Source organism: Colias philodice, chromosome 10 (assembly GCF_061535455.1).
Source record: "Colias philodice isolate Cphi_HAF_F1 chromosome 10, ilColPhil1 Martin Lab GWU primary, whole genome shotgun sequence".
Classification (NCBI taxonomy): Eukaryota; Metazoa; Arthropoda; class Insecta; order Lepidoptera; family Pieridae; genus Colias; species Colias philodice.
The window spans coordinates 7416987-7442413 of record NC_143095.1 but is presented as its reverse complement, the minus strand read 5'-3'; the positions used below and the strand labels follow the sequence as shown (position 1 = coordinate 7442413).

Genomic DNA, 25427 nt, shown 5'->3' with positions numbered 1-25427 from the left:
CCCCTAACTCTCTAAATATAGTAAAATAAAGTTTTTAAAATCGATATAAGTAAACAATTTGTGTTTGTTCTTAACATACAAATAAAATAAAGTAAGTAAATTATAAATATGAATAAAAAATAAATATTGTAACGAATCAAGCACACAAAAAAAGGTTTTCACAAACAGCGCTATGAATTTATCTTTCATTCGAACTTCGAAGTAGTGGAACTCTATCACTCTCTATACGCCCGGTTCACCAAAATGATTTGCCCTTCAAATCCAAAATGCTAATGCTCTTACCTCTTTACAACATTAGGTTATATAGTCGGGTAATTAGGTATGTAGGTATTGGGAACTAAATCTAACGAGAAAAGCATTTATTTTTTATTTTTGGCACAATTGAATATTTGGACGAATTGAAACTAAATAAAAAAGTTGGCGCAAAGAAAGTATGAAATCTAGTTAGCGCAAACGATAATTTGATAATCGAGGGTCGATAAAAATTGCCTTTATTCCAATTGAAGAGCTTTGGTAGCGGCGAATAAGTTTCAGGTTAAAAATTTGATAATATGCAGTATCTACTCATAATGATAAGAATTATATTTTTTATTATTTTACAAATTTGAATTTTCTGGTTATTAATGTATTAATTATTATTCAGTTCATTATACCAGTAATAATATATTAAGAAACAGGATTAGCATTTAGCAACAAGTACATAGTAAAATGTTTCTTAGCTAAGAAAACATCCATACACCGGCACTTGAAAAAAATTGAAGTCAATTTAGGGCAGACGATGAAAAAGACCCTGCATTATTTCTTTAAATTTAGTCGTTTGAGAAGTATTTTAACAAATAATTAAATAAAACGTATATAAATAAAACGTATAATATGAATAAACGTATATTAAAAAATAGTTAGTTAAACAAAAACAAATATCTCCGTTTAAGATTAATAGCTGATAGCGCTCTACGTTAATTACATCCTCCACTCAATATTGAAAAACATCTTGTTTTTCAGCAGCGTTATATTGAAAATCGACGATCTATCGCATTTCCATCAAAAATCTCGTGAGCTTAGCCTTCTGCCCCTTTCCACTGCAAAGCTGGGCGGTGAGCGGTCAGTTGCCACCAGAACTCCGAATGAGGCGGTTGTATCCTGTGTTAACGTGTCTTCCCGCCTTTAACAGCCGCGATTAAAAGAACAATGGACACTACGTCACGTTGAGGTAAAGATTTTTTATTACTTACAATTAATTTATAAGCAGCGATCGAAACGGAACAATACATTAATCGGCCGGCGTCCTGTAACGTAGTTTTCAATACGGTAGATAAATATTTATGTTTGTGATAAGGTTCAAGGATAGTAAGGATGAAATTTTCCTTAAGGCGTGAATCGGGTAGAATGACCTTTTAATACCGAAAATTAACTCTAGTTATAACCGTTTCTCTTCTTAGATTCTTAATGTACATATCTAAAAAAAATGTATATTAAAGTTTCGAATATGATAAAGGGCATGGTTGTTTTAATTTGTTTATTTTACAATCAGGTTTTTTGGAAAAAAATCATGAACTAAGGTAGATTTTTGGACTTTAAAGCAAAACGCTAAGTCAATATAACGTCAATTATTGTAGTATTTTTACAGTGTGTTTATGAAATTGAAACACAGGGCATGGTTGTTTTAAATTTTGATTCCATACCCAAATATCATTTTAAATAATTTTTATACGTACTTTTACTACGGTAGATTCGCGCCGGTCCCCCGATCCCGCCTTGTAAATCGTCGTCAAGGTCGCTAGCCCCTATTAACGCCTTAAGGAAATCATTTCGTATTTCGCGAAAAAATCGGCGGTATATCTTTTAAGGAGGAAGGTAATTAAGCACCTTATATACGCTTACGGAAATTATTCAAAGGCCTTTTATGTTTCCTGTGATTCTAAAGGTAACGTGGACAGTATATAAATATTGGATTTATGACCTAACGAACTACGATAGAATAATGAGAAATTTATGATAGGTACATTGTAATAATTTTTTATAAATTTTCCTGGGAAAATTAAAGTCCGTTTAGCAGATAATTACCAAATTCGCAGTGTTATAATCATTTTGCAGTGTCCGGACAGACAAGATTTTATCTAGTGTACCTACATCTACCCTAAAAATAATAAAATATAAAAAGTGTAGGAAATGAATGATAAATTTTAAATATAGCCTTTATTAATTGATACATTTTATGGCTTAATTTTCCTATCATAATATTTTCAATTTCCTTGAAAAATATTTTCATCAAAGAATTGGGGATATTAATTAAAAAATGTAAATAAAAATCTATGTCTATACGATTGACAACTTTGTAAAAATGTTTTGGCTCGTATCAAGATAAATTATTTACTAATAATGTCTTCGATGTATATCTTTTGTACTTTTCCGTCTGAATTTGATAGATTTGTTTAATAAAAGCCATAATAAAATTATTGTCAGATTCATAAACATCTAGGAAAGAATTAGCAGCTGTCGAGTTCAAAGCTTTATGAATCTCGTAGGAAAATACCAATATTTAAAAATACAAACGGCTGTTGAAGAAACTATTAACTTTTTACACTCCTTTGCGAAAGTGATTGAGGTTGTTTTCCCTTGAGTGGTAATTAAAAAGCAATTTGAAAGCGTTGACAAAACACGAGCGACGGCAATCGATCACACCAAATTGTTTTAAATCGATTTGTAATATTGAAATCTCCTTGTAAATATCGACGTGATGCTTCCTACCCATAGTTCCTACCTTACCTCTTACCTCTACATGTATTAACTAGCGGTCCGCCCCGGCTTCGCCCGTGGTACATAATATAAATATTATTTCGCAATAAAAGGTAGCCTATGTTCTTTCTCAGGATCTAAAGATTATCTGTGCCAAATTTCATCAAAATCGGTCGGTTTATGCGTGAAAACCATACATACATACAAACCTTTCCACTTTATAATATTAGTATAGATAACGGAGACATCAGGCAATCTATTATTGTTGTATGATGAATTCATAATTATTGTTTTTCAAAATATTTTGGTAATTTTGTAAGAATTAAATGAATAGAGGAGGCGATATAAAAGTTGTACTTATTCTATAAAAAAAATACATTTACATCTTCAAGGACTTTTTCGGTCCTATAAATATAACCTTATATTTTATTTATTTTTTATTACTCTTCTTCATTTTATTTTTGTTCACATATTTATTTATGCTCTGCCCTACTCCTATCCTTTACTTAATTTATCTCTGTACAACCGGTTGTCTGGAAGAAATCGCTATTTAGCGATAAGGTCGCCGTTTGTTACAATGTATCATATATTAAGTCTCAATTTGTAATTTATTCAGAGCAATAAAGTATTAATAAATAAATAAATAAACGTTTAAATACATTTTTATTACTTCTAACGGTTCAAACCGTACAGAAAACAATACCCAATAATATTATAAGCTAATCTTTATATGGAACAGTAATAGTCAATTGTAAACTTGTGAGTACTCGAGGTCACAGTAGAAGTGGCTATTAGGTGACTACTTATTGATATAAATATATAAATAAATCTAAGTTATAGTTTAGTGAAAAATTATTCTTGAATAACTTTACAATGTTTCAATGCTATTGTTTAAATAAATTTAAAAATATCTTACTTTAATAAAATAATTATCTACTAGCAACGTAAAAAATGAAAAAGCCCCTGTAAATAATCTGACATTTCTATAAGTTAGTATAAATTCAAAACTATAATGAAAATCGAAAAATCGTAAATATCAGCGTCTACTAAAACTAGTTACCATTCATTGTTCAGCTAGCTATTTTTATTAAAATCAAAATGCATTATTCAACCGTTAGCAAAGCTCATAGTAAATGCATTACCTCATACAAACTGTCACGGTATAAGCGTTACATTTTAATTCTCAGCATTCGACAATGTGGCCATCGTTTTATTTTTTATTACCAGCGTATAATAATACTAAAACTTTGGTTCAAAACCCTTTGTGTTTTTCACGTGTGAGGGGAGAAGAGCCCTTTATCACAACAAAAGGACAGAATAGTGTAATATGCTACAAAGGGGCCACGCAAGGGACCCCTCTATTCCCTAGTTAAATATGTGATAACGTTCGATTTATTAGCTATCCATTTTGGGTTCTTATCATCCAGATTGGGATTTGTGATTTTTAAGGGTCGTGAATAACAAACGTACAATTTAATTAGTGTGATTATATAGCGATAGCTGGGCTTTTCGCTGTACATTTATTTTATTTTAGGAAAAGGAAAGTTCGCCGGAAGATGTACCTAACGAAGGATCAATTAATACAAGTTGTTAACCTTCCATATTCGTTCATTAATCATATTTGTAAATTATCACTCTAATCAACCATAAGAGCATAATTACTAGCTGAAAGCCTTATAACTATATAATAAGAAAAGTTAGATTAAATTAGTTGAGGGCTTCTCTATATTATACTTGCTACACGTCATGTAGACTTGATTGAGTAGAAAAGAACAAGTTTATCAAGTATACACAGTAAGGCGACTGAGTCAATTTTATTGAATCATACTTGAGAAAAACTATGGCGCGAAGGAAAATAGACTTACGGGTCAATTGATAAGGTTATACGTGGATTAACGAGAAAATATTTCAATATATGATTTTCCCTTGAATGAACGTATAAATTAGTTTATACATCTTGATTATAGTAATATAACGTAGCGTAATTGCGTTTGTTTCTTTATTATGTAGGTACTGATGTAAAACATTAATATTCAATCTCTATATTACCTTATCTGAATATTGTACCTATAGGGACGCATTCATATAATTGTTTAATATCACGTTTACGAGACGAACTTTTATGATTAAAGTGTTGTTTGTTGAAAAACCACACTACAAACACAATATGTAATGTTTTATGTCATTTTTAATATGGTTCACGAACAAGGTGATTTAACGTAAAATACTCCGTTGTTTACTTTTTTAGTAGTGCCTGGTTTCGATCACTGCCTTCGGCATTTTTGGATAAATTTATTAGTAGAGCTAGTCGTCCATCAATATGTTTATATAAGTGTGCTTTTTAAGCTTAATTACGTGTCCGTGACGACGAGTCATTCCCCTTATATTGTTCTATAATTCTCATTCAGAGAAATTTTATTGAAAAATGGCCAATCTAAGGGTAAAATGTCTTTCATTTATCAACGGATGGAATGGCGAAATTCTGAGTCATCTAGCCATTCTCCCACAGAACCCTAAAGTGACCTGTTGCTAATACGTAGATAACAAAAATAGACCGTCATTCCTTCTCACGTAGTGAATAAACGCCTGTTTTGTTTATGGTTCCACATGCTTTAGATCAGTGGATTGTTTATTTATTTCGCGGGTAATGAGATCTAATTTTGAATACTCAAAGTACCTACGTGGTATTTCTGTAGGGATACATTGCCTATTTCTTCAATTAAATTTCACATTGAAACGATATACAATAATTGAAGCACATAATATAATATAATATATATAGTAGGAGATTGAAGGTCCCAATTTAAGAATTTTAAGAACCCCTATAAATATTGATTGAAGAATCAAATCGAAAAATTACATAGGTACAATTCAGAAGGATCATAAAGCAGTTATGTTGTAGATATTTAATTTATTTCAATGTTCGATTGGTAGAGCGATGGTATTGATGAACGAGTTGGTTATTACTCCTTGCTTTAGGCATTAAGAGCTTATCATTCATTCATATAGTCATATGCTGTAACATAATAAGTAAGAATAGTTCCTAAACGTCCTATTAGTACTAGCTTTCAATGAATATACATGATCCATTCACTTCTTATTTCACTCTCTTAAAGTTTAATTTGTGAAAAAACTAGACCTAGTCCCTTTTTATGATTCCATCTCTCTATATCTAAAATTATCCATGTATTCAGCGGTTCAGACGTAGCAACAAACAGATATACATATTTCGCGTTTATAATATTAGCAAACTCAGGCCGCGTTTTTGTAACAGCGTAAACATAACGAGGGTAAACTTTGGGTGTACATTGTATGTTTACCACTTAGCCCTTTGGGATTTCGTGCTAAAGGTCTGTCCATGTAGAAGCTAGTTTTAACTATTTTGTTATTACTATAAGTTTTTATACACGGTTTAGCTCTTATGTCCATAACGGCTAGACAAATAGCAAAAGTAAAACAGCAATTTGGAACACAGTCACGCATTTGTTACGTACCTGCAATAGTAGCAAACATCTTCCGCAATAATAATGAAGAAAACCAAATAAGTATGATAATTGTCATAGTTAGTGAAAACTAGCAAAAATCATGTAAGTAGGTATATTAAAAAAAAAAGACGGGTTGCTCGGGTTGCTGCACTCCGGGAGTGCCGGCAGAAGTGAAAACTTGATTATTAACGTTCAGCATGTTTGATATTTTGGAATGGTATCCGTCTTACGAATGGAATATAAGGGCTAAAAAAAAAATCCGTCTTCATTGAGATAATATGAATATGGAGACGATACCGCCTACACCACTTATGTTCCACTCAACATACGTCATGTGGCGTAACTGCACTCAGTCGCTTGCTCGCTCATTGGCGCGAACGTCACGCTCATTTTTTATTTGTTTTAAAGTGAAACGCATCAAATATGCCTACGTGTGTGTTACGATATTGCACAAATAATACAAATAATACGGAAAAGTGCAAAGGAATAACTTTTCAATCAGTAAGTAACTAGATAATAATTTTTAAAACTTAGTTAGAACAAAATTTTTGGCGGGCGACATTTTGCGTCATTTGTCATAGATTAAAAATTTAAGATATGACATTGGGCATGAAATAAGTGTTGTTAGTAATATTTGCTGGCGTATATTTTTATAGTATAAAATAATAATTTTACATATGGATTTTTTTATAGGTGAAATCATGAAATATGAAAATAAATTACTTAATCACCAATTTTTTTTTGTTAATTGATTTTAATCAATTTTAATTGATATTGTTTAACTTGAACGTATAATTGAATTATTATTTATTTATCTGCACTAATATTATAAAGAGGAAAACTTTGTTTGTTTGTTTGATTGTAATAAATAGGCTCATAAACTATTGGACCGATTTTGATGAAATTTGACACAGACAATCTTTAGACCCTGAGAAAAAAGATAGGCTACTTTTTATTGCTAAATATGTACCACGGGCGAAGCCGGGGCGGACCGCTAGTTCAGAGATTAATATTTTTTCTATTCAAGGTTTCCATGTCTGGGCCGTGAAGAAAGGGAAAAATGGGTAAAATTTGTCCAAAACAACCGCAGTGAAGAAACCTGGTTACTATCCGATAGAACTTGCGTCTGTTCATTGCATTTTCGCGATGAGGATAAATATACCACAAAAGCGGGAAGGCGTATTCTAAAGAAGTCTGCTGTTCCTTGTATTGATGTTAGTAATAATAATAAAATTTTACGGATTTGTATAACAAATAAAATATTATTTTAGCCATCACTAACATTATTATTATTATATTTATTTTAGCTGAAGGTGTGCTACAATAGTACTGGAACAATACAAGCAATTTCTGAGCCGGGAACATGTTCTGAGGATGATGAACTAAATATAAATAAACACAATTTTTACACGGCTTTTATTTTTTTTCTAAAAAAGGCTCAATTTGTAAGGAATTAAACTTCCCATAGCCCTCCTCATCCTATATTATATGCCAGATATTGTTAGCCCCGCGTAGTAAAGTCAGTTTATATCTAAAATAAATATTAAGTAAGTACAAAGAAAATTTCAAGTCAACGTGCATGTAAGGAGTGGCACCCTATAAAATAGACAGAAAGAAACAAAGTGTCGCCTCTATAGCGGTGAGTCAGTGACATCGCATAATCTATGACTGTCTAGCCGTCATTCGCGCGCCCCGCGCCGCCATCTTGGCGCACAGATTTTGTTCGTGGTGTCTGCTCCATATTCATATTATCTCAATGTCCGTCTTACGCTTTTTCGATCAGGCCACGTGTCCTGACGCGAGTTTAAGATTTTATACCCAACGCCGCTAAAGAAGTTTTCACTTCAAAAAGACATGCCTCGATTCTCCCATAATGATATTTGTAATAGGTTTGATTTAAAATAAAGAAAAATAATTGGGCTTTATTTATGGTAGAGTTTAATGCTATTTTGTTGAAAACAGAAATACCCTTCGGGAGTATGCTGCGATTGAATTATATATTGCATCGTTGAATTTAGACGCAACATGATGTAGATATTTTTAAGTTTTTACTCGTATCGTTTTATTAGCTAATACTTTTTAGGGTGGTGAAATCATAATTCTAGGTACATTTAATGCCTTAAAGGTTAATACATATATTTATATTGTCAATTGTAAGCCCTTTTTAAACTGAATTAAAGATGAAACGCTCTATCTATCAAAATAAATCAGAATATCTTATCCCATAGTATCTACATAAACTTTAAGCATATCTTGCACCAATATAAGAGCAGGCTCATTTCATAGTGGCAAAAAGCTACTCTTTAAAGCGAAAAAAAAATATTGGGGATGTTCCAGCTCAAAGGAGCGGTACTCAACACGAGGAGGAGAGAATTTATCATTGAGTTCACAGAATTACAATCAGGGCTTTGTTTCGAAGGCCAGGTCAGCGAAGCAGTTTGTAACGAATTTGCGATTCAATGAGCTATACGTACCGGAGACGGGTCGTTATTGTATCATACATTATTCCTACGGCCATTTGAATATCTCTTTTGCTTTACAGACTATCGTTTAGTAGTTTGGTAAAGTGAGCATTCATTGTGAGCTTTGGCTTGGAAAAATCTGAGGTAATGACGTTGACGATGTATTTTTAAAGCGCAAAGTACGTTTGTATGCAGTATTTGTACGTGTTTCTAAAAACTATTGGTTAAAGTCATGGTAGAAGATCAAGAAAACTTTTAGGATAACTCTGGTTTTGTGGGATATTCATATTTCTATAGAATGCTGAATGTGGTTGCCTTCACCGATGCTTATAAAATTCTGTATGCAAATCTGAGAATCAGACAACATCTATAATTTATTTTTTATACCCCTAAGTTATAAGAGTAAGGTGTATCAGTTCCTGTTAGAAAGAAATAAAGTTATATTATCGAAGTTTACTAATTAATTTTTAAGTATAGATAAATATGTAGGTTTCAGGATTTTAATACGTATAAAAATCAATTATACCTAAACCTATAAACACAATGAAAATTTAAATATTCTTTATGATTTTTATGCAACCTTGAAACTAGTGAAAAATTTAAATTCCATTATTATGATAATACTGGTGCCGTCGCTTACCTCTCAAAGGAGAGTAGCCTGGTAATGTATATTCATGTTAGGGAGCTTTCACACTCTCCTGTCCATTTTGAAAAAGTAAATAATATGTAAATTTCTTCTAAACGGTTCAGCGCTATTGCCTTAAAAACAACTCATAAAGCTTTGAATTCACTGTAAATTATTGAAGATTTTGCTTACGAATACGAATTGCATAGTGAGACTGACATAAATGGTTTATTCTACATTAACTCAGTTGTGGTGGTTATTACATGAACTGATGATTCGGATAGTTTTTATTGACCACTGTGTTTTTTTTACAATTACTATTGCAAAAATTGTTTTCGGACTTTGACTATAATATAATGCAATGAAATATAAATTTAGAGATTGTAAGAATAATTGTGGAAATCAGTCCAGCCGTACACGCGAGATGCGGGGACCAAGAGTAATAGGAATTCATTTTGAAATATAGAAGATATAGAGATAAAAAGGAAATTTTTAATACTTGCTGATAAAGCCCCATTAAACAGAATATATCCAGAAAATAAGAAACTGGCTTTGAATGCCTTTAAAAATTATTTCACAATCTTATAAAAATTCTTATAAAATTATTATACATCACACTACAGCACACAAACGCCTTTATAAACTTATTCAATAGATTGCGGTCAACGAGTGTGTACTCGGCTTTAGAAAGGACGAAGAATAACAACGTTAATGCGTTTTTTAAATTTTAATCAACATTTCTAGCCACGAAACACGAAGCTTAAAATGTTTGTGCAATTTTGAAAGCGCTTTCAAACTTAAATAACGGAGCGCCTCAAGGGACACGCTCTTTTAAGTTTAATTGACGGGTTTACAAAGTGTTCATAATATTGTGTATTATACTTGGTAAATAATAATAAATGAGGTGTCGTTTTTAAGGGAGTATAATAGGTTTTTGACTTTACCGGAGTGTAAATATAGTCGTAGCTCGTAAGAAATAATCGCAAAAATTGCAATGACGCAAAACTGCAACTCAACGTTATATTTAATTTTATTGAATCTATTCACATAGTAGTAACTGTAGTAACACAATGTCAAAAAATACAAAAAAAGTAAAAAAACAATCCATATATTCTGTTTTTATCAATTAATGTAGTTATTAATGTACCTAATACAAAAAATCGATCAAAAGTGCACTTAATTTTACAACAGTTAAAACTGAAAATAGTTATCATATTACAAAACATCTTGTTTATCTATTGTTTATGTGTTGACGCACACGTGTTCATAGATTCTTTGATAATTAGATAACACTAGAAGTACCACTAACATTGTATCAATGGTGGTCTCAAAGACAATAGGCTGTGTGAATAAAGACGTAGGAAGTAATAAGAGGTTCGTAAGAAGGAAGACGCGCGACTCATTTCCTTTTTTTATTAGCTTCAAACGTGTGTACATTTTTTGTTATTATGTTGACATTTAGGCCATGGTACTATTTAGATAGTATTACCACAGATTGCTAAATTATCTATTTACGTTAGTATTACCGTGTTGAGGCGGTTTAAATTTCTAAACAAATGACTATAACTGAAGTATAACCGATATTAATCGTTCATTATGTTTATAGTTATTATTTTCATAGAGCCTCTATGGTTTTGTGCATAGTGTGAGTGCTATAGCCGAGATTTTCTCGGTACGTTAAGGCGTACACTAATAAATATGGACTCAGTGCATACAAATAGGATACAAAAGATTATTCAGCTACTCGCATGTACTTAAGAAAAATAGATTAATGATTTTTCAAGTAGGCCTAAATACAAACAACATGGGTGGTCATATTTCATTTCATTTCATATATATTCAAAAGTATCTACGTATTTGAATGTATAACCTTTTTCACTGTATTCAGTATAGTTTCCACCATAGATTTCTCTGATCTGTGGTTTCCACAGAGAAAAAATAAAATAAAAACCATTTCTTTTTTACGCATTAATTTAATCACAATTAATAAAATAGCAGTTTAGCTTAAAAACAAACACTGTTGTTGTTTTGTCTTTTTCAATTCAATAAAACATAGTGGAAATTATATAACTTCTCTTTGTCTGTAAACACTTATGATATAACCAAGCTCGTCAAACTAAATTGTTTTTCCAGAGTTCAATACCGTAAAACCATTTAACTTCACTCTTCTTATTACACCATTTCATATTTTAGGTCACGATGCTGCAGCTAAAGAGATTAAATATTTATTGTTACACTAGTTTATCCTCGCGGCTTTGTCTGTAGTAAATTGTCTAGTTAATTTTAGATATCTGTACTTAGATATGCCTTTATTAAATTGCATTCAATTTCTTCATGCCTTTTTGATGCGTAATTTTTATATTATTATATAAAATAATCATATTATAATAATTTTATATTATTATATTCAGCCTTTATTTTTTTCTGTCTGGATTCTGTTGTTCTATTAAATACTTACGTCTATTACGTACACTGTATACTTGTATAGTCCTTAGCTTGTTACAATTTTAATACTTGTTACAATTTTAATTTATCATGTTTAAAGGACGAGCTTAAATTGTGTGACGAGCATATATTTCAATCGAAAACACATTGAAATATTGATTTTGTAATAATATAGGAAAATTTTAACTTAATATTCTATATCTATGGGAATATTTTTCTTTAAATAGACCCTTTTTTAATACACATGGCTTACGATAATATGTTCAATAATTATTGTCTTACTGTCTCTAGAATCACTTATCTAATAGATTTGACCTTAAACTATCGTTATTATCTATGTAATATGACATGCTTTAATGAATTGTATGTTTTGTACTCAAATTACACTAATAATTTTTACGTCCGCGTTGATTTTTTTTGTCAAAAATTAAAAATAATGATGATGTAAAGTTTTAAACCAACATACAATAAATAACTAAATCATATTCATTGATTTAAAATATGGAAATCGGTTAAAAATTATTGAATCATAAAATAAAATTCAAAAGCTTTTATCTTCGGAGCAATAAAATAATCCATATAATTTATGACGTTCTGAATGAAAGCGTACGTGTTCTTGCAACGTTAAAGTAGATTGAGTCACTAGATTGGTCTGTTTTGATTTGTACTTTTTAGTAAGTGGAATTGAATGTCTACTTCCAATTAGAAATCTCATTTTAAATTGTAAGCTAGCGAAAGCCGGCAAAGGGACGTTAAAATTGCATCTGTCATAAAGCGCTCTACCATCTCGAAAAAATTCATATCACAGTAGCCAGAACTCTAATTTTTTTTGTTCCAGGTCGCAATGACGTAACTAAAAGTTCGGCAAGCATCCAACATGGACGGAACCCTGCAAACTGAATTTGCGACAAAACCCAAGAGAGGAGTGTACCTTTCCAAGGGTCTTGCAACAGTGATATTTGTTATATTCTCCCTAGCGCTCGTTGCTACAGCCTTCATAGTATATAACTTCGCAGCCTGTCCAAGGACTGATCAATTAGCAAATGTGACAAAATATGAACTATCTCACTGTGACCAATCCAGACTATTAGTGATACCGTTAAGTACAGAACCTAGTGTTAATATAGAAACAACAGCTTTAATAGAAACTACAACTCAACCAGAGAAAAATACAGTTATCGATGTACGGTTACCTTCAAATATCAAACCAGAACGATACTATTTAAAATTAACGCCGTATATATTTGAAGGTAATTTTACGTTTGATGGTGAAATAAGTGTAATAATAACTGTTAGAAATGAAACAGACACGGTTACGTTTCACGGTGTAGAGTTGACGTTCATTAGTATAGAATTGTTCAAGAAGGAAGACGGTAGGCCAATTAAAATTCTACAGAGAAGGGAAGATGTCTCAAAGCAATTTCACATACTGACTACTGAAGAGACGTTAAAAGCGGGTCAGCAGTACGTTTTGAATATAACGTATGTGGGGATTCTAAATGATAATTTACACGGATTTTATAGAAGCTCCTATGAAGAAAAGAAGGACAAGCGGTAAGGGTTCTTCGTCTGCATAACCCATAAACAAATTTAATGTCTTAAAGCCGCGTACATAAAAGTACTTGATTATTTTTTCAGATGGATAGCAGTAACACAGTTTCAAGCTACGGACGCGAGGAGGGCTTTTCCTTGTTGGGACGAGCCCGCTCTCAAAGCAAAGTTTACGATTAGTATAGCTCGACCAGTAAATATGAGTTCTGTATCCAATATGAATATTGTTTCACGTGAACCACAGTGAGTATATTAGTTTAGCTAATTAATTTTCAACGTAATATACATTTTAATGGAAAAGTTTTTGTTAACTGTGAAGCAATCGCGTAAAGAGCGAATGGTCTTAAGAAAAAGAAGTAGAATTTAAATCAAGTTTTTAATAAGAATCCTTACTGACCATCGAGATATATGTACTACTAGAGGGGTTATTCCAAACAAAAACATTGCGCGCGGCCGATGTGGTGGGGTACGTGTGGAACGAGCGAGGCGTGGCTTCAAGTTCAAAGATTAAGCAATGCGTGCAGATGCGACACATTGTGCAATCTGTTTACTCGGTACTATCTGGTGGTACTGATACTAGGGAATTAATAAAACGAGGATTTTATATTAAACTATGTATTTTAATTTCCTTTAAATAATATCAATTTAGTAAGCTTTTGTCGTTTTGTGTAGTAATCAATAGTTTTATCAGTTTTTGCTTCATGATGTAATCGAATTTTGGAGTATTGGTTTATAATAGCCCTAATTAAATGGATACGATGATTCAATGTTGATGGCGTTTACGTATAAGAAACTCACATTTTGAAAAATCTCACGTGAGATTCGAGGATGGGGGAGGGGTTGAATAAATTCTCACGAAATCTCACCAGGGGGGGAGGGAGGTGCAGAAAATTTTAAAAAACACCTCACGTAATTTATGGACGCCCTACGCCCTACGGACTCGATCACAATTTTTGTAACTTTACTATAAACGGAACTACATTTAAAAATATACTTTATTTATTGAGTTATAAGGTTGCTTCCATTCTGTTTATTTACATTCTCAAAAACATCAATCGCCGCAGAGGTAGCTTGCGACAAAGGCGGCTTGTGTCAAAGGCCTCGGCGATATCATTTAAGAACATAATAATATTATGTACTTTAGGCAAACTTGTAATAAGATCTATTTTACTTTCTTATTAGTCCATTTGACAAGGATATTGGGTAAGATACCTATTGGAATAATTTTATTATTATGTATGTAGGTACTTATTAAATCCGCGAATAAAAAAAATTTTTAGTCGTGAATATAGAAATTGGGTCGCATTTTTTTAATCCGCGAATAGTGAAAACACGAATAAAGGAAGCGCGATTAAGGAACTTTTACTGTATTAGTTTCTGTGAATGTTGTGTTTATTTGTAATTGTTGTGCATAATAATTTATAAATCCTTTCATAAATTATTATGCACAACAATTACCTAAATCTTTATCCTTTCATAAATTATTATGCACAACAATTACTTAAATGTATCATTGGAACAACTGTTGATTAACCTTTTTTTAATAAATAAAAATAGGTAAATAAATAAATATTACTTAATATAACCTACCGTTTTACTTTGCGTAGTCGGGTAAAAGTACATATAAATATTTAGGTACTACACCACGGTAATCTTTCCTAGTAGATATTGTATATACATAGTTAAAAAAATCCAGTTACATTTTTTTAACAGACTCATCGATAGTGTCACGTCTGTGCTGTTAGTCTATGAAAAATGGCGCGAAACGCAGAACGCGTGGTGATTTTTCGCAAAATGATAATTGATAACAATATTAGTAAAATGCATGACTTACTCATAATAAGGAAACTTACTGGTGAAAAGTCACTCCTCGGGCTTTGTTTGTATTATGGGAACTGTTAAAACAATATCTAAGCAAACACGAAGGCATTTTGAACAGAGCAATAACACGTGTTGACGCGGCAAGCGGGGGGCACAGTCCGACACAGACTAAAGAGACTTGTGATTCTTACCTCTAGCTCGTGTTAAAGAGAGTGTAGTAGCGATCGCCTCTCTAGTACGTAGTACATTCTATCTCGATGTTACTGACAGTATTTTAAATTTCAGCAAAGTTTTAAAAAATTACATCTGGGATCATTACGCGGAATCTCTACCGATGTCAACGTATTTGGTTGCCTTTGCTGTAACTGATTTTGGCAATATGAGCCATAACAACTTCTCAGTTTGGGCTAGAAAGGAAGCATTATCGTCTGCAGCCTACGCTTTGGACATTGGTCCGAAGATACTGAAGTTTTTGGAAGAGTACTATAAAATCAAATTCCCATTGCCGAAGATAGATATGATTGCGCTGCCAGATTTTAAAGCTGGTGCTATGGAGAACTGGGGATTGTTAACATTCAGGTATTTTTTTTATTAATTCCTCAACTAGTTACCTATACTAATTTGCAGCCTCATTACTTTAAGCTAAGTTCTTGTTGATATGTTTTTACTCGTATTGAAACCATACTAATAAAAAATATTATACGTTCACGGTACGTTCTTAGTTTTGAATTATTGCAGATTCGTAATCCTTTAAATATATCATATATATCACTTCAGTTATAATAAACGACGTACATAGTATGGTGACTGTATTTAAAAGAACAGCCCTTTTCTATTATAATTTGAAATCTGATAACAGTAAACGATTTGCAATTCGGAATACCTACGGGAGTGCTTGGAGGATAAAATTTGTCATAAATCAGGATGAGGGTGTCAATCGATTATTGCATAACGAGAAAATATAATTCGTTATAATCCATCATATTGCGTGGTGTTAGGGAGACCGGTCCCCAAATTATTTCCCTTGTAAGTTGTACGCTTAATTAACCGTGAGATTAACACGTGGTTTAGGAAATATTTGAAGGGTTCGGACCGTCTGATGTAGTAAATGGTGGGTTTGGTTCTGTGGTTGGCTAAAATGCAATTAGTGAATTGTATATACAATTATTATTATATTATATTATATTTAGATCTGTATTCTATTGAGGGCATTTCATTAATATTCAATGTAAATGTTTTCGATGCTTGATCTGTGATTGCCTGGTAGAATTTGCTTATATTTTATTGAGTTGGATGTATAGATGATGTTGAAATTAGCAAGAGAATATAATTCGCCTTAAGGATTTTAATATCAATGTTTATGTTCAGAGAAGTTGCAATATATTTTTATTTATTTGATCGTTATCTGATTTTACGAATACTTTATTTCATGGAACCATTGATATTATCACAATAATTATGAACCAGAGAATTTCATCTGTATTGTATTATGAATATTGGCATAGTATACTTACATAATATAATAATCATTATGTCAAAATTTATGAAAAAAGTACTACGTAGGTACTCAAAGTATTCAAAGGCGTATATCAGTTTACTCAACTATATGTAACTAATATTCCAGAGAAATAGCAATGTTATACGACCACGGCGTATCACCAACCACAGCCAAGGCTCGGGTAGCGTCCGTGGTGGCGCATGAGATCGCGCACCAGTGGTTCGGGAACCTGGTCACGCCAGCGTGGTGGTCGGAGATTTGGTTGAATGAAGGATTCGCTAGCTATGTGGAGTATGTGGCTGTTGATGCGGTAAGGGTTACATTTTATTTCAAATACTTAAATGTTGAGGGTAACATGAGTGAATAATATGGCTCTCGGTAAGATGTTCGTTTGATATTGGTATTTTTTGTAATTTATAATAGGTAAACTAGGACGCCACGTTGCATGACGATTAATAAAGTTTTATTAAATGTGATAATGTAGTTTATAATATGCTAGAGCCTGAGCTAGAGATCAAGCTGGGCATTACCAGGCATTTAACATAAGCAATACTGTCCGACTTCAGTAACAGTTCATTAATATTTCTTTTAAGGTTGAAAGTACTTGGAAGTTGATGGAGGTTTTCGTGTTAAATGAAGTTCAGAGCGTTTTCAAATTAGATGCTTTGACTTCATCCCATCAAATTTCTGTGGAAGTTGGAAACCCAGAGGAGATAGGCGCTATTTTTGACAAAATTTCATATGGAAAAGGTATTTTTACTGACCTTTTATGAGTAATACTACTATTCGATATTACACAAATAAAAATTTAAACCAATTTATACATACATAATTTTTTCAACTAAACCAAGGATCAGCAATACTCCGGATGATGAACCATTTCCTCACTGATGACGTCTTCAACGCCGGTATAACCGACTACCTGAACGCCAAGAAGTATGGTGACGCAGAACAGAAGGACCTCTGGAGTGCTCTTACCAATGCTGCAAGAGAAAGGGGCAACTTTGACGTAGACGTCGCAATTATCATGGACTCTTGGACGCTTCAAACTGGCTTCCCAGTACTTACGATTACCAGGAATTATGATACCGGCGCTGTTAGTTTTAGACAGGTAAGGTGTTTTATTGATCTTTTATTACAAGGTTCAGGTTGTAGTTAAGAAGATTGGAACGAACTTACTATTAGGTACTTTATTGCGCTTGCATAATTCCTATCTATTTAATATTTTTGATAAATTTGAATACTATAAATATTTGCTATTAAAATGACCGCACTAGTAGATTTTTATTAATATGAGTGTACAAAATATGAGGCTTAATAATTTAGACCGGGAGATACTGACACAAAATTTCGAGTCATTTGTAACAGGATGGCGGTTCTACAGGGTTCTTAGTACGCAATGACAAAAAGAAAAATGATGGTGTGAACGCTGGTACTGGCGGCTTAGTCGCGTGGGCGTTAGTCGAACTCGTCGGAAAATAGCGAAAGTCAAACGATTTGTAACAGTATGGCACTTATTTTTCCTGTAAGTTTGAGGATCAACGAATATAAATACAAAATTTCAAAGATCTAGGTGTTGGAAATCTTCACTTATATAAATTAATAATAAATTTATTTTTCAAGTATGACAGCACTTTTTCCCCCTACTAGAAGTATGGCAAATATAATAATGGTCACATTTTATCAAATACTCTCCAAAAAGCCAAATGCAATACTGGTACAAAAAGATAGGCGAAATAAAAAATTTTTGCAGATTTTCGGCGGTATGGCGACCATTTGGAATCGTCCGAAAAGTATGGCATGGCGATTTTCGTAAATGGCTGCACGACGATGGTTACCTGTGCAAAAGTTAGCTTGGTACAAATGGTTGAATAATTGTTTTTTTTAAATCAACACATTCGCGTCGGTATGACGGGCTGTAAGTCATACCGGAAAAGTATGGCATGACACTACCGCCTACTTCTTTTTTATGGGCTATCGGTAAATTCTAAAATGTTTGTGTTACAAATCGTTTGACTTTCGCTATTTTTCCGACGAGTTCGACTAACGCCCATGCGACTAACCCACCGGTACCAGCGTTCACACCATCATTTTTCTTTTTGTCATTGCGTACTAAGACCCCTGTAGAACCGCCATCCTGTTACAAATGACTCGAAATTTTGTGTCAGTATCTCCCGGTCTAATTGTGTTATGGTTAATTTTTTCCGAGAAAATAAAACAGCAACGGCGTGCATTTATACGTCGTGCAGTATTTTTTATCAGAAGCTGTAAGATAAAAGCCATTTTATTACTTAATTATAACATTTTTTCTCTTATTTACAGGAAAGATTCGTCCTGATAAACAACACAATTGATGAGAATCCAGTGTGGTGGATTCCCATATCTTTCACAACGGCTTCCGAAAAGAACTTCCAGTCCACTCAACCACAACTATGGTTGAAGGGAGAACGATCTGTTGTTGTCGAGAATATTTCTATCAGCAAAGATGATTGGATTATAGCCAATATACAACAGACTGGTATGACATTAAGTTGTTTTGTGTGTGTTCTTTATTGATTTATTATTGAGAAATTATTGACTTTGTAACGATATTATTGCGGTGATAGTTTCATTCACAAGAATTTAAAAAAAGATGATTTCAGTACTGAAAAGAAAGTGCTTGAGCGCATGTTATATTGTGTTCTTTATAAATAGTTAATAATCATAATTCATATTGACTTGTACAACCTACATGTTATAAGTTAATAACGAATAAATGTATGTCTGTAGTATACATTTTGCAAAATAAGCTACTAATAATAATTCTTTTGTTCAGGTTTCTATCGCATAAACTACGATCAACGTAACTGGGAGATGCTTATCAAAATTCTAAACGATCCGAAACGATTCGAAGAAATCCATCCGATTAATCGAGCACAGATAATCGACGATGCTATGAATCTGGCTCTTTCTGGAAGACTCGATTACAGAGTAGCTTTGGACATCACGAGCTATCTGTCACATGAGAGGAGCTATGTTCCCTGGAAAGCGGGGTTGGTGGCTCTGGGGTATATAGACACTATGTTGTCTAAAGGAGCTTATTATCTGGAATATCAGGTAATTTTTTTAGCATCGAAATTTTGGGTTATCGAAATTTAGTTCCGTTAAATTATCAAGAGATGGCGTCACCTGTTTCAAAATGTACACTAAAACACCTGACGGTGACACTATTACCAGTCATTTTAAATATTTTTTTTATTACAAACGACGCATGAAATGCGAATATATACAGAAAAAAATACTTTAATAATCATATTATTAACTATAAATTATGAAATTAAGTTCCAAAATATTCTATTCTTGATGATGTAGGTAAACCATTTTTTTACACTGTTATCGATATTTTATCACACGGTATAATAATTATATCTCTGTCAAGATATTATATTTGTGACGTAAATAAATAAAGTAGGTACTTTGTGATATAGAGCATTGGGTATTTCAACTTTGTTTAATTATTATGAATTACTCATTTTGTATTATTATTTATCGATAGTCTAGTAATTTTATTAACGCAATGAATTTTATCATTAAGGTTATATATGATGAGATTATAGTTAATGATAAACCGCATGGAATATTAGGTATCATGATGATATTGTTTTGTATGTGTAATAAGAATAATTATTAAGAGTAAAGGAATTTTGGTTGATTATGTACTTATAGATCTATAGATACTTATAGACTTATAGATTTTTAGAATGAAATTATAAATAAGTAAGTTTTTGAAAAAAAACAGCACACTATTTAAAGGATTCGCTCTAACAACATTTAATACAAAATTTAACTTTATAGCCTTTTGGAAATAAAGCTTAACTTACAGATTACAAAATGTCTATATTAAAAACTGAAAGGAATAAACTTAAAGATTGATGCTGATCAACCAACAATCCATTCGTGTGTACAGCTACATCGGACCAACCGGAAAGCACCAGCTTTAAAATGATGAAACTTCTGATTATTACTTAAAAAAGAGCGTGTGTGCCGAGCACACGTGTCAGAAGTGAAACTTCTTTGGCAAGATTAAAAATACCAAAATCGTCGCCTGCATGACGTGACGGTTTTGCCGTGACGCGACCTTGAAATTTTACTCTCAACGCGCCAAAAAGTTTCACTTCAAAAAACAGTGCAAATGAAAACCTTCTTATTTAGACGGTTGTAAATTAGACTTTCTTAACATGATACAAACAATACTTTATTTATCCCGCAGCGTTACGTGCTCCGTTTGTTACATGGTACTGTAGCTGACTTAGGATGGGATGTATCTCAGAACGAGAGCGTAGTTAGAGCCCAGCATCGCGTCGACATGCTGTCTACAGCCTGTCACTTGCAACAGGCGGAATGTTTGGAACATGCGGTGCGAATGTATACGAACTGGATGCTTCATCCTAACCCGGATTCTTTTAATGAGTAAGTGAATATTATTGTGTTTAAGTTGAGAGTCTTTCTGTTTTGTGAAGTGTGGTTAATTTGATGTAGGTATTAAAACTAGTTTGAGATATATATTAATATAGTTATATTATTATTTATGTGACAGTTTCACTGTTCTTGTACAACTTTCATCGGTAATTCTAATAAAAAAAAATCAATGAAAAGTCTAGATAGATACTTATATAATCGTGCTCAAAGATTGTACTTACAATCTATACCTACTTTGTGTGAACGACTTTTCATTATGTAATATTATGTCTTGCAAACGCGAAAATATTACCCAACACATTGCTAATTACATACAATCATTATATTATTATATTAATCATTATATTAAACATAACACTATTTCTGGCGCATCAGATGAAAAAAAATCAATCATAAACTTATGGACATATACAGGATGCTTTTTCCCTGGCTGATTTTGATACGCCTTGCGAACTATAATATCGACGATTGCATATCATAGGTTTTATCTTATATGTATACGGATTTTCCTTGTATATATTTCCATTGTTGAATTACTGATATAAAACTATGAGCGTCACAAAGTTTTTATGGCACCAATAAATATATTATTTGAACGATATTTATATTATGAAAGTATAATTAAGAGTCTTTATGAATATTTTTTACAGTAGAAAGAAACATAGAGAATGTTCATAATTATTATACCTTATGCCTCATCCAATATCTTATAAGAAAAAGTGAATATAATAGGTACTCTATGAGAAAAATTTAGTAAATATTATAACGGTTGTAATGTTTTAGATGTTATGAATCCTTATAAGTTATGGCTCTACTCTCCATGGAAATTGGAAACTACGGCCGGCGCTATAGTTACCTACACTAATAAAAGTTACAAAACACTATCAGAGTTTTACTTTGCGCTTTAAATTTATTCTTCAAATTCAAGTCTCTAGATATGTTACATTCAATATATAAAAAAAAACAGTTTAATTATCAATTTGCTACTTGATTTAATCAACTTTTTCCAATTTTAAATAAATATTTTTCCTTTAAATCTTGACTTGGCAAAAAATTCCAATAGACGAATGTTTCCAGAATCCACGCAGACATTCGAAGTACGGTATACTGTGTGGGAGTACAGGTGGGAGGTGCGCGGGAGTGGAACTTCGCGTGGGAGCGCTTCGTTGTAGCCAGCGTGCCCTCTGAGAGGGAGCTGCTGCTTTCCATACTGGGGTGTACCAGGGCACCATATCTGTTGTACAGGTAAGTTAGTGTATTATTATCTAGTTACGTTTTTGATAACTGTCCGTTTTTGTAAGTTTTTGATACTGCGGTGTACTAGTTCTCATATCAGTGTTTTACCGGTTTTGTTTGTATAGTTCTATAAGATTTGATACTGGGATGTACCACCATTGTCACTTATACTTGGCTATACCGATCGTAATATACAAAAAAAATATAATTAAAGTTGGTCAAGAATTTCAGAAGAGTTTGATTATAACTGAATAAAATATAAATGAATCGTTTTTTTTAATATGCAGATTTGTTTCGACAAAAACAATATAATACCTAAATGTTAAATCTAGCTTTCCACTCGCGTTATATAACACGGGACGCCGGACGCACGCTATCAATTGAAGAAAACAGAATGATAATCAGTGCAGTAGTTTTTGAGTTTATCGCTAACAGACAGACAGCTACTATAAAAAAATATTAAAATTACGACTATAAAAGAACATTACAAATGGTTTTATTCTATTGTATAACTAATGGTTGCATTATTTTCTTGTTTAGATACTTGGAACTATCACTACGCAACGACAGTGGTATTCGAAAGCAAGACACGGTGAGAGTGTTTTCCGCTGTAGCAAGTTCGTCCATCGGTGAACCGATCGCTTTCAACTATGTCAGAGATAATTGGAAGAGGATTAAAGAATAGTAAGTTATTAATTCAATTTATACAGGATGACTTGTTATAGGTGTAATAGTTTTAATTTTGAAGGGTTGAAAGTATAGCTCATTTGGAGTAAAAAATGTAATACATTACTTAGCCGAAAATTATTCGTTTCAGAAATATTTTACATTTCAATTTTTTTTTTGTTTAAAAAATTCGATCATGAGGTGGGATTCGAACCTGCGTCTTCCATTCATTTGAAAATTTATAACATCGCAACCTCAAGCCCTCGGTCTCAACTGCTTGAAGCGGTCCGTGTACCGCCGCCCTTAAAACCTTGTAACTGATTCAAAATGACATTTAGTTATTTTTTGAATTCCAATGTTGCAAAGACTTTTAGATGACACTTAAAAAAAATCCATTAAAAAGTTATTAATTTATGAATATTTTATTTTCAGTGTTGGTTCAGTGTCAACTCTCAACTCCATACTGAAGTTGGTTACGAGAAGATTAAACCAAGTTCACGAATATGACGAGGTAATTATTTTGTTACTAAATAACCACTGGAAAGTTCTATTTTAACCAAAATTGCCCAGATTAACTTTTCGATTGAGATAAAATATTACCTACATGATAATATTATGTTCAAGTTGTAAATTATAATTTCATTTATGTTTATAAATCTAATTTAATAATTTAATCTAATTTATTGTAATTTATCTTTAATAAATTTATTTCTCCATTTAGATTTAGAATATGAGCATGTAATAATGTCGTATGGCGTACCTAATACCAATCAAAACTTAATACAAAAAAAAAACTGTATTTATTTTACCTGGGTAGTCTTTTTTTAAGAATTAAATATAATTATTAAAAACTTGAACAACTTGAGGTGGGATTCGAACCCACGCTTTTCGCTTTGGCTTAAACCTCTAGGTAACTAATCACCGTGCTCATCAATCGAATTTTAATGTGCCCTATAAAGTCCTTAAACAACCATAATTTGAAAAGTTAAAGACAAGTAAAACATATACTGATTTCGATATTATTTCCAGCTGACGAGATTTGTCGATGCACACGGAAAGCATTTGGGAAGACCGGTGCAACAAGTTCTTGAAAGAACTGAAGCAAATGTCCAATGGATGGAGCGGAACTATGACACCATCGTCGACTGGTTGTTACAAGCCGAAAAAAATACTGCTAAATAATAAATTAAATAATTAATAGAAACAGTGATTAAAGATTAGTATTATGTATTATAATTTTTATAACTTCATAAAAAGTATTTCGCCAATGCCTAGTATTATGTATAGAAATGCGAAAGAACTTACTGCATAAATTAGAGGTGTAATAAATGAAGAAAAATGTGGTTACTTTTCTTTTCGAAACTATAAAACAACCATGATGTTTTATGGTTGATTTATAGTTTTATAGTAATACGAGTATTATGGTTTTTTTTATAGAAACCCTAGCAATAGGGCCGTCGACTCTTTTATCTATTTCTTTTAAGTAGGAATTTAGAGATTTTAATAATTAAATATGCCAGTACACATTTAATATCACGGAATAAAATATAAATTAGGTACATCTTTATATATAAAAATGAATCGCAAAATGTGTTGGTAAGCGCATAACTCGAGAACCGCTGAACCGATTTCGATAATTCTTTTTTTATTATATTCCTTGAAGTACGAGGATGGTTTTTATGTAGAGAAAACGTAAATATTATGTACCACGGGCGAAGCCGGGGCGGACTGCTAGTGGTTAATAAAATTTCTGTATCATGGTATAATACATGTAGTATAATTAATGAGATGACATGTATAAATCATTTACTAAGAGCCTAAGGGCGCGTTCCCACTATGTCGTTGCCGTCCACGATTTTTTATCGTTTTACGACTGTCGTGCTTGCCGTTCCCACTGTCACGACAAAGTGTCGTCACTGCAAAAACTGTCGTAGACGACAGTAAATTGTGTCGTTCTAAATGTGAACACCTCCATTTAAACATATAAGCCACGACACTTAAAACTACACGATTATCTGTCGTCACGACACGGTGGGAACGCGCCCTAACTAAAAACAAGCATATGAAAATAATTCTTATGATTGTTTCATTTAAGTACAAATATCGTAATGTATTTCAGTTACATTAGTTTTATTGATCTTATTGCAGTATAGTTAGTTATCTTTCACCTAAGATTTATGTTTCACAACTTCTGGCTATGTTCTTTTATTTTACTTTATCTAGCAGTGAAAACTATGGTTATTTTTTCATAAATTTACTATAAATTATGATTTGTAATTAAATGAAACAATCATATGAAATATTTTCATATGCTTGTAAGAATAAGTCAAATTAAGTTGTAAAATATGTTATCAGGAACTTCATCAGCAAGTGGAAATGTAATCATTATTACCTAATCTATCTACTCTGTTTGGTCTCATTGTTATTTTTGTAAACGGGATGGC

General features: G+C 32.3%; 1 protein-coding gene across 1 annotated transcript; it reads left to right on the top strand.

The window, feature by feature from the left end:
* Window positions 1-1093: 1093 nt before the first annotated feature.
* On the top strand, window positions 1094-24537 carry superdeath (Suppressor of ER stress-induced death). The gene is made up of 14 exons (XM_089700059.1): window positions 1094-1210; window positions 12592-13307; window positions 13392-13547; window positions 15411-15704; window positions 16750-16933; window positions 17217-17373; window positions 17475-17734; window positions 18946-19141; window positions 19439-19719; window positions 20873-21072; window positions 22159-22326; window positions 22858-23001; window positions 23416-23494; window positions 24013-24537. Exons 2-14 carry the CDS (start codon window positions 12631-12633, stop codon window positions 24163-24165), a joined length of 2949 nt encoding a protein of 982 aa, XP_089556185.1. The 5' UTR covers window positions 1094-1210; window positions 12592-12630; the 3' UTR covers window positions 24166-24537.
* The last annotated feature ends 890 nt before the right edge of the window (window positions 24538-25427 follow it).

What these genes read in the sequence shown, in the direction of transcription:
- superdeath (XM_089700059.1), top strand. Translation starts at nt 12,631, where the DNA reads ATGGACGGAACCCTGCAAACTGAATTTGCGACAAAACCCAAGAGAGGA. An exon ending in AGTATGTGGCTGTTGATGCG is followed by an intron (nt 16,934 to 17,216) that starts GTAAGGGTTACA and finishes ATTTCTTTTAAG; the next exon opens with GTTGAAAGTACTTGGAAGTT. An exon ending in CAAAATTTCATATGGAAAAG is followed by an intron (nt 17,374 to 17,474) that starts GTATTTTTACTG and finishes AACTAAACCAAG; the next exon opens with GATCAGCAATACTCCGGATG.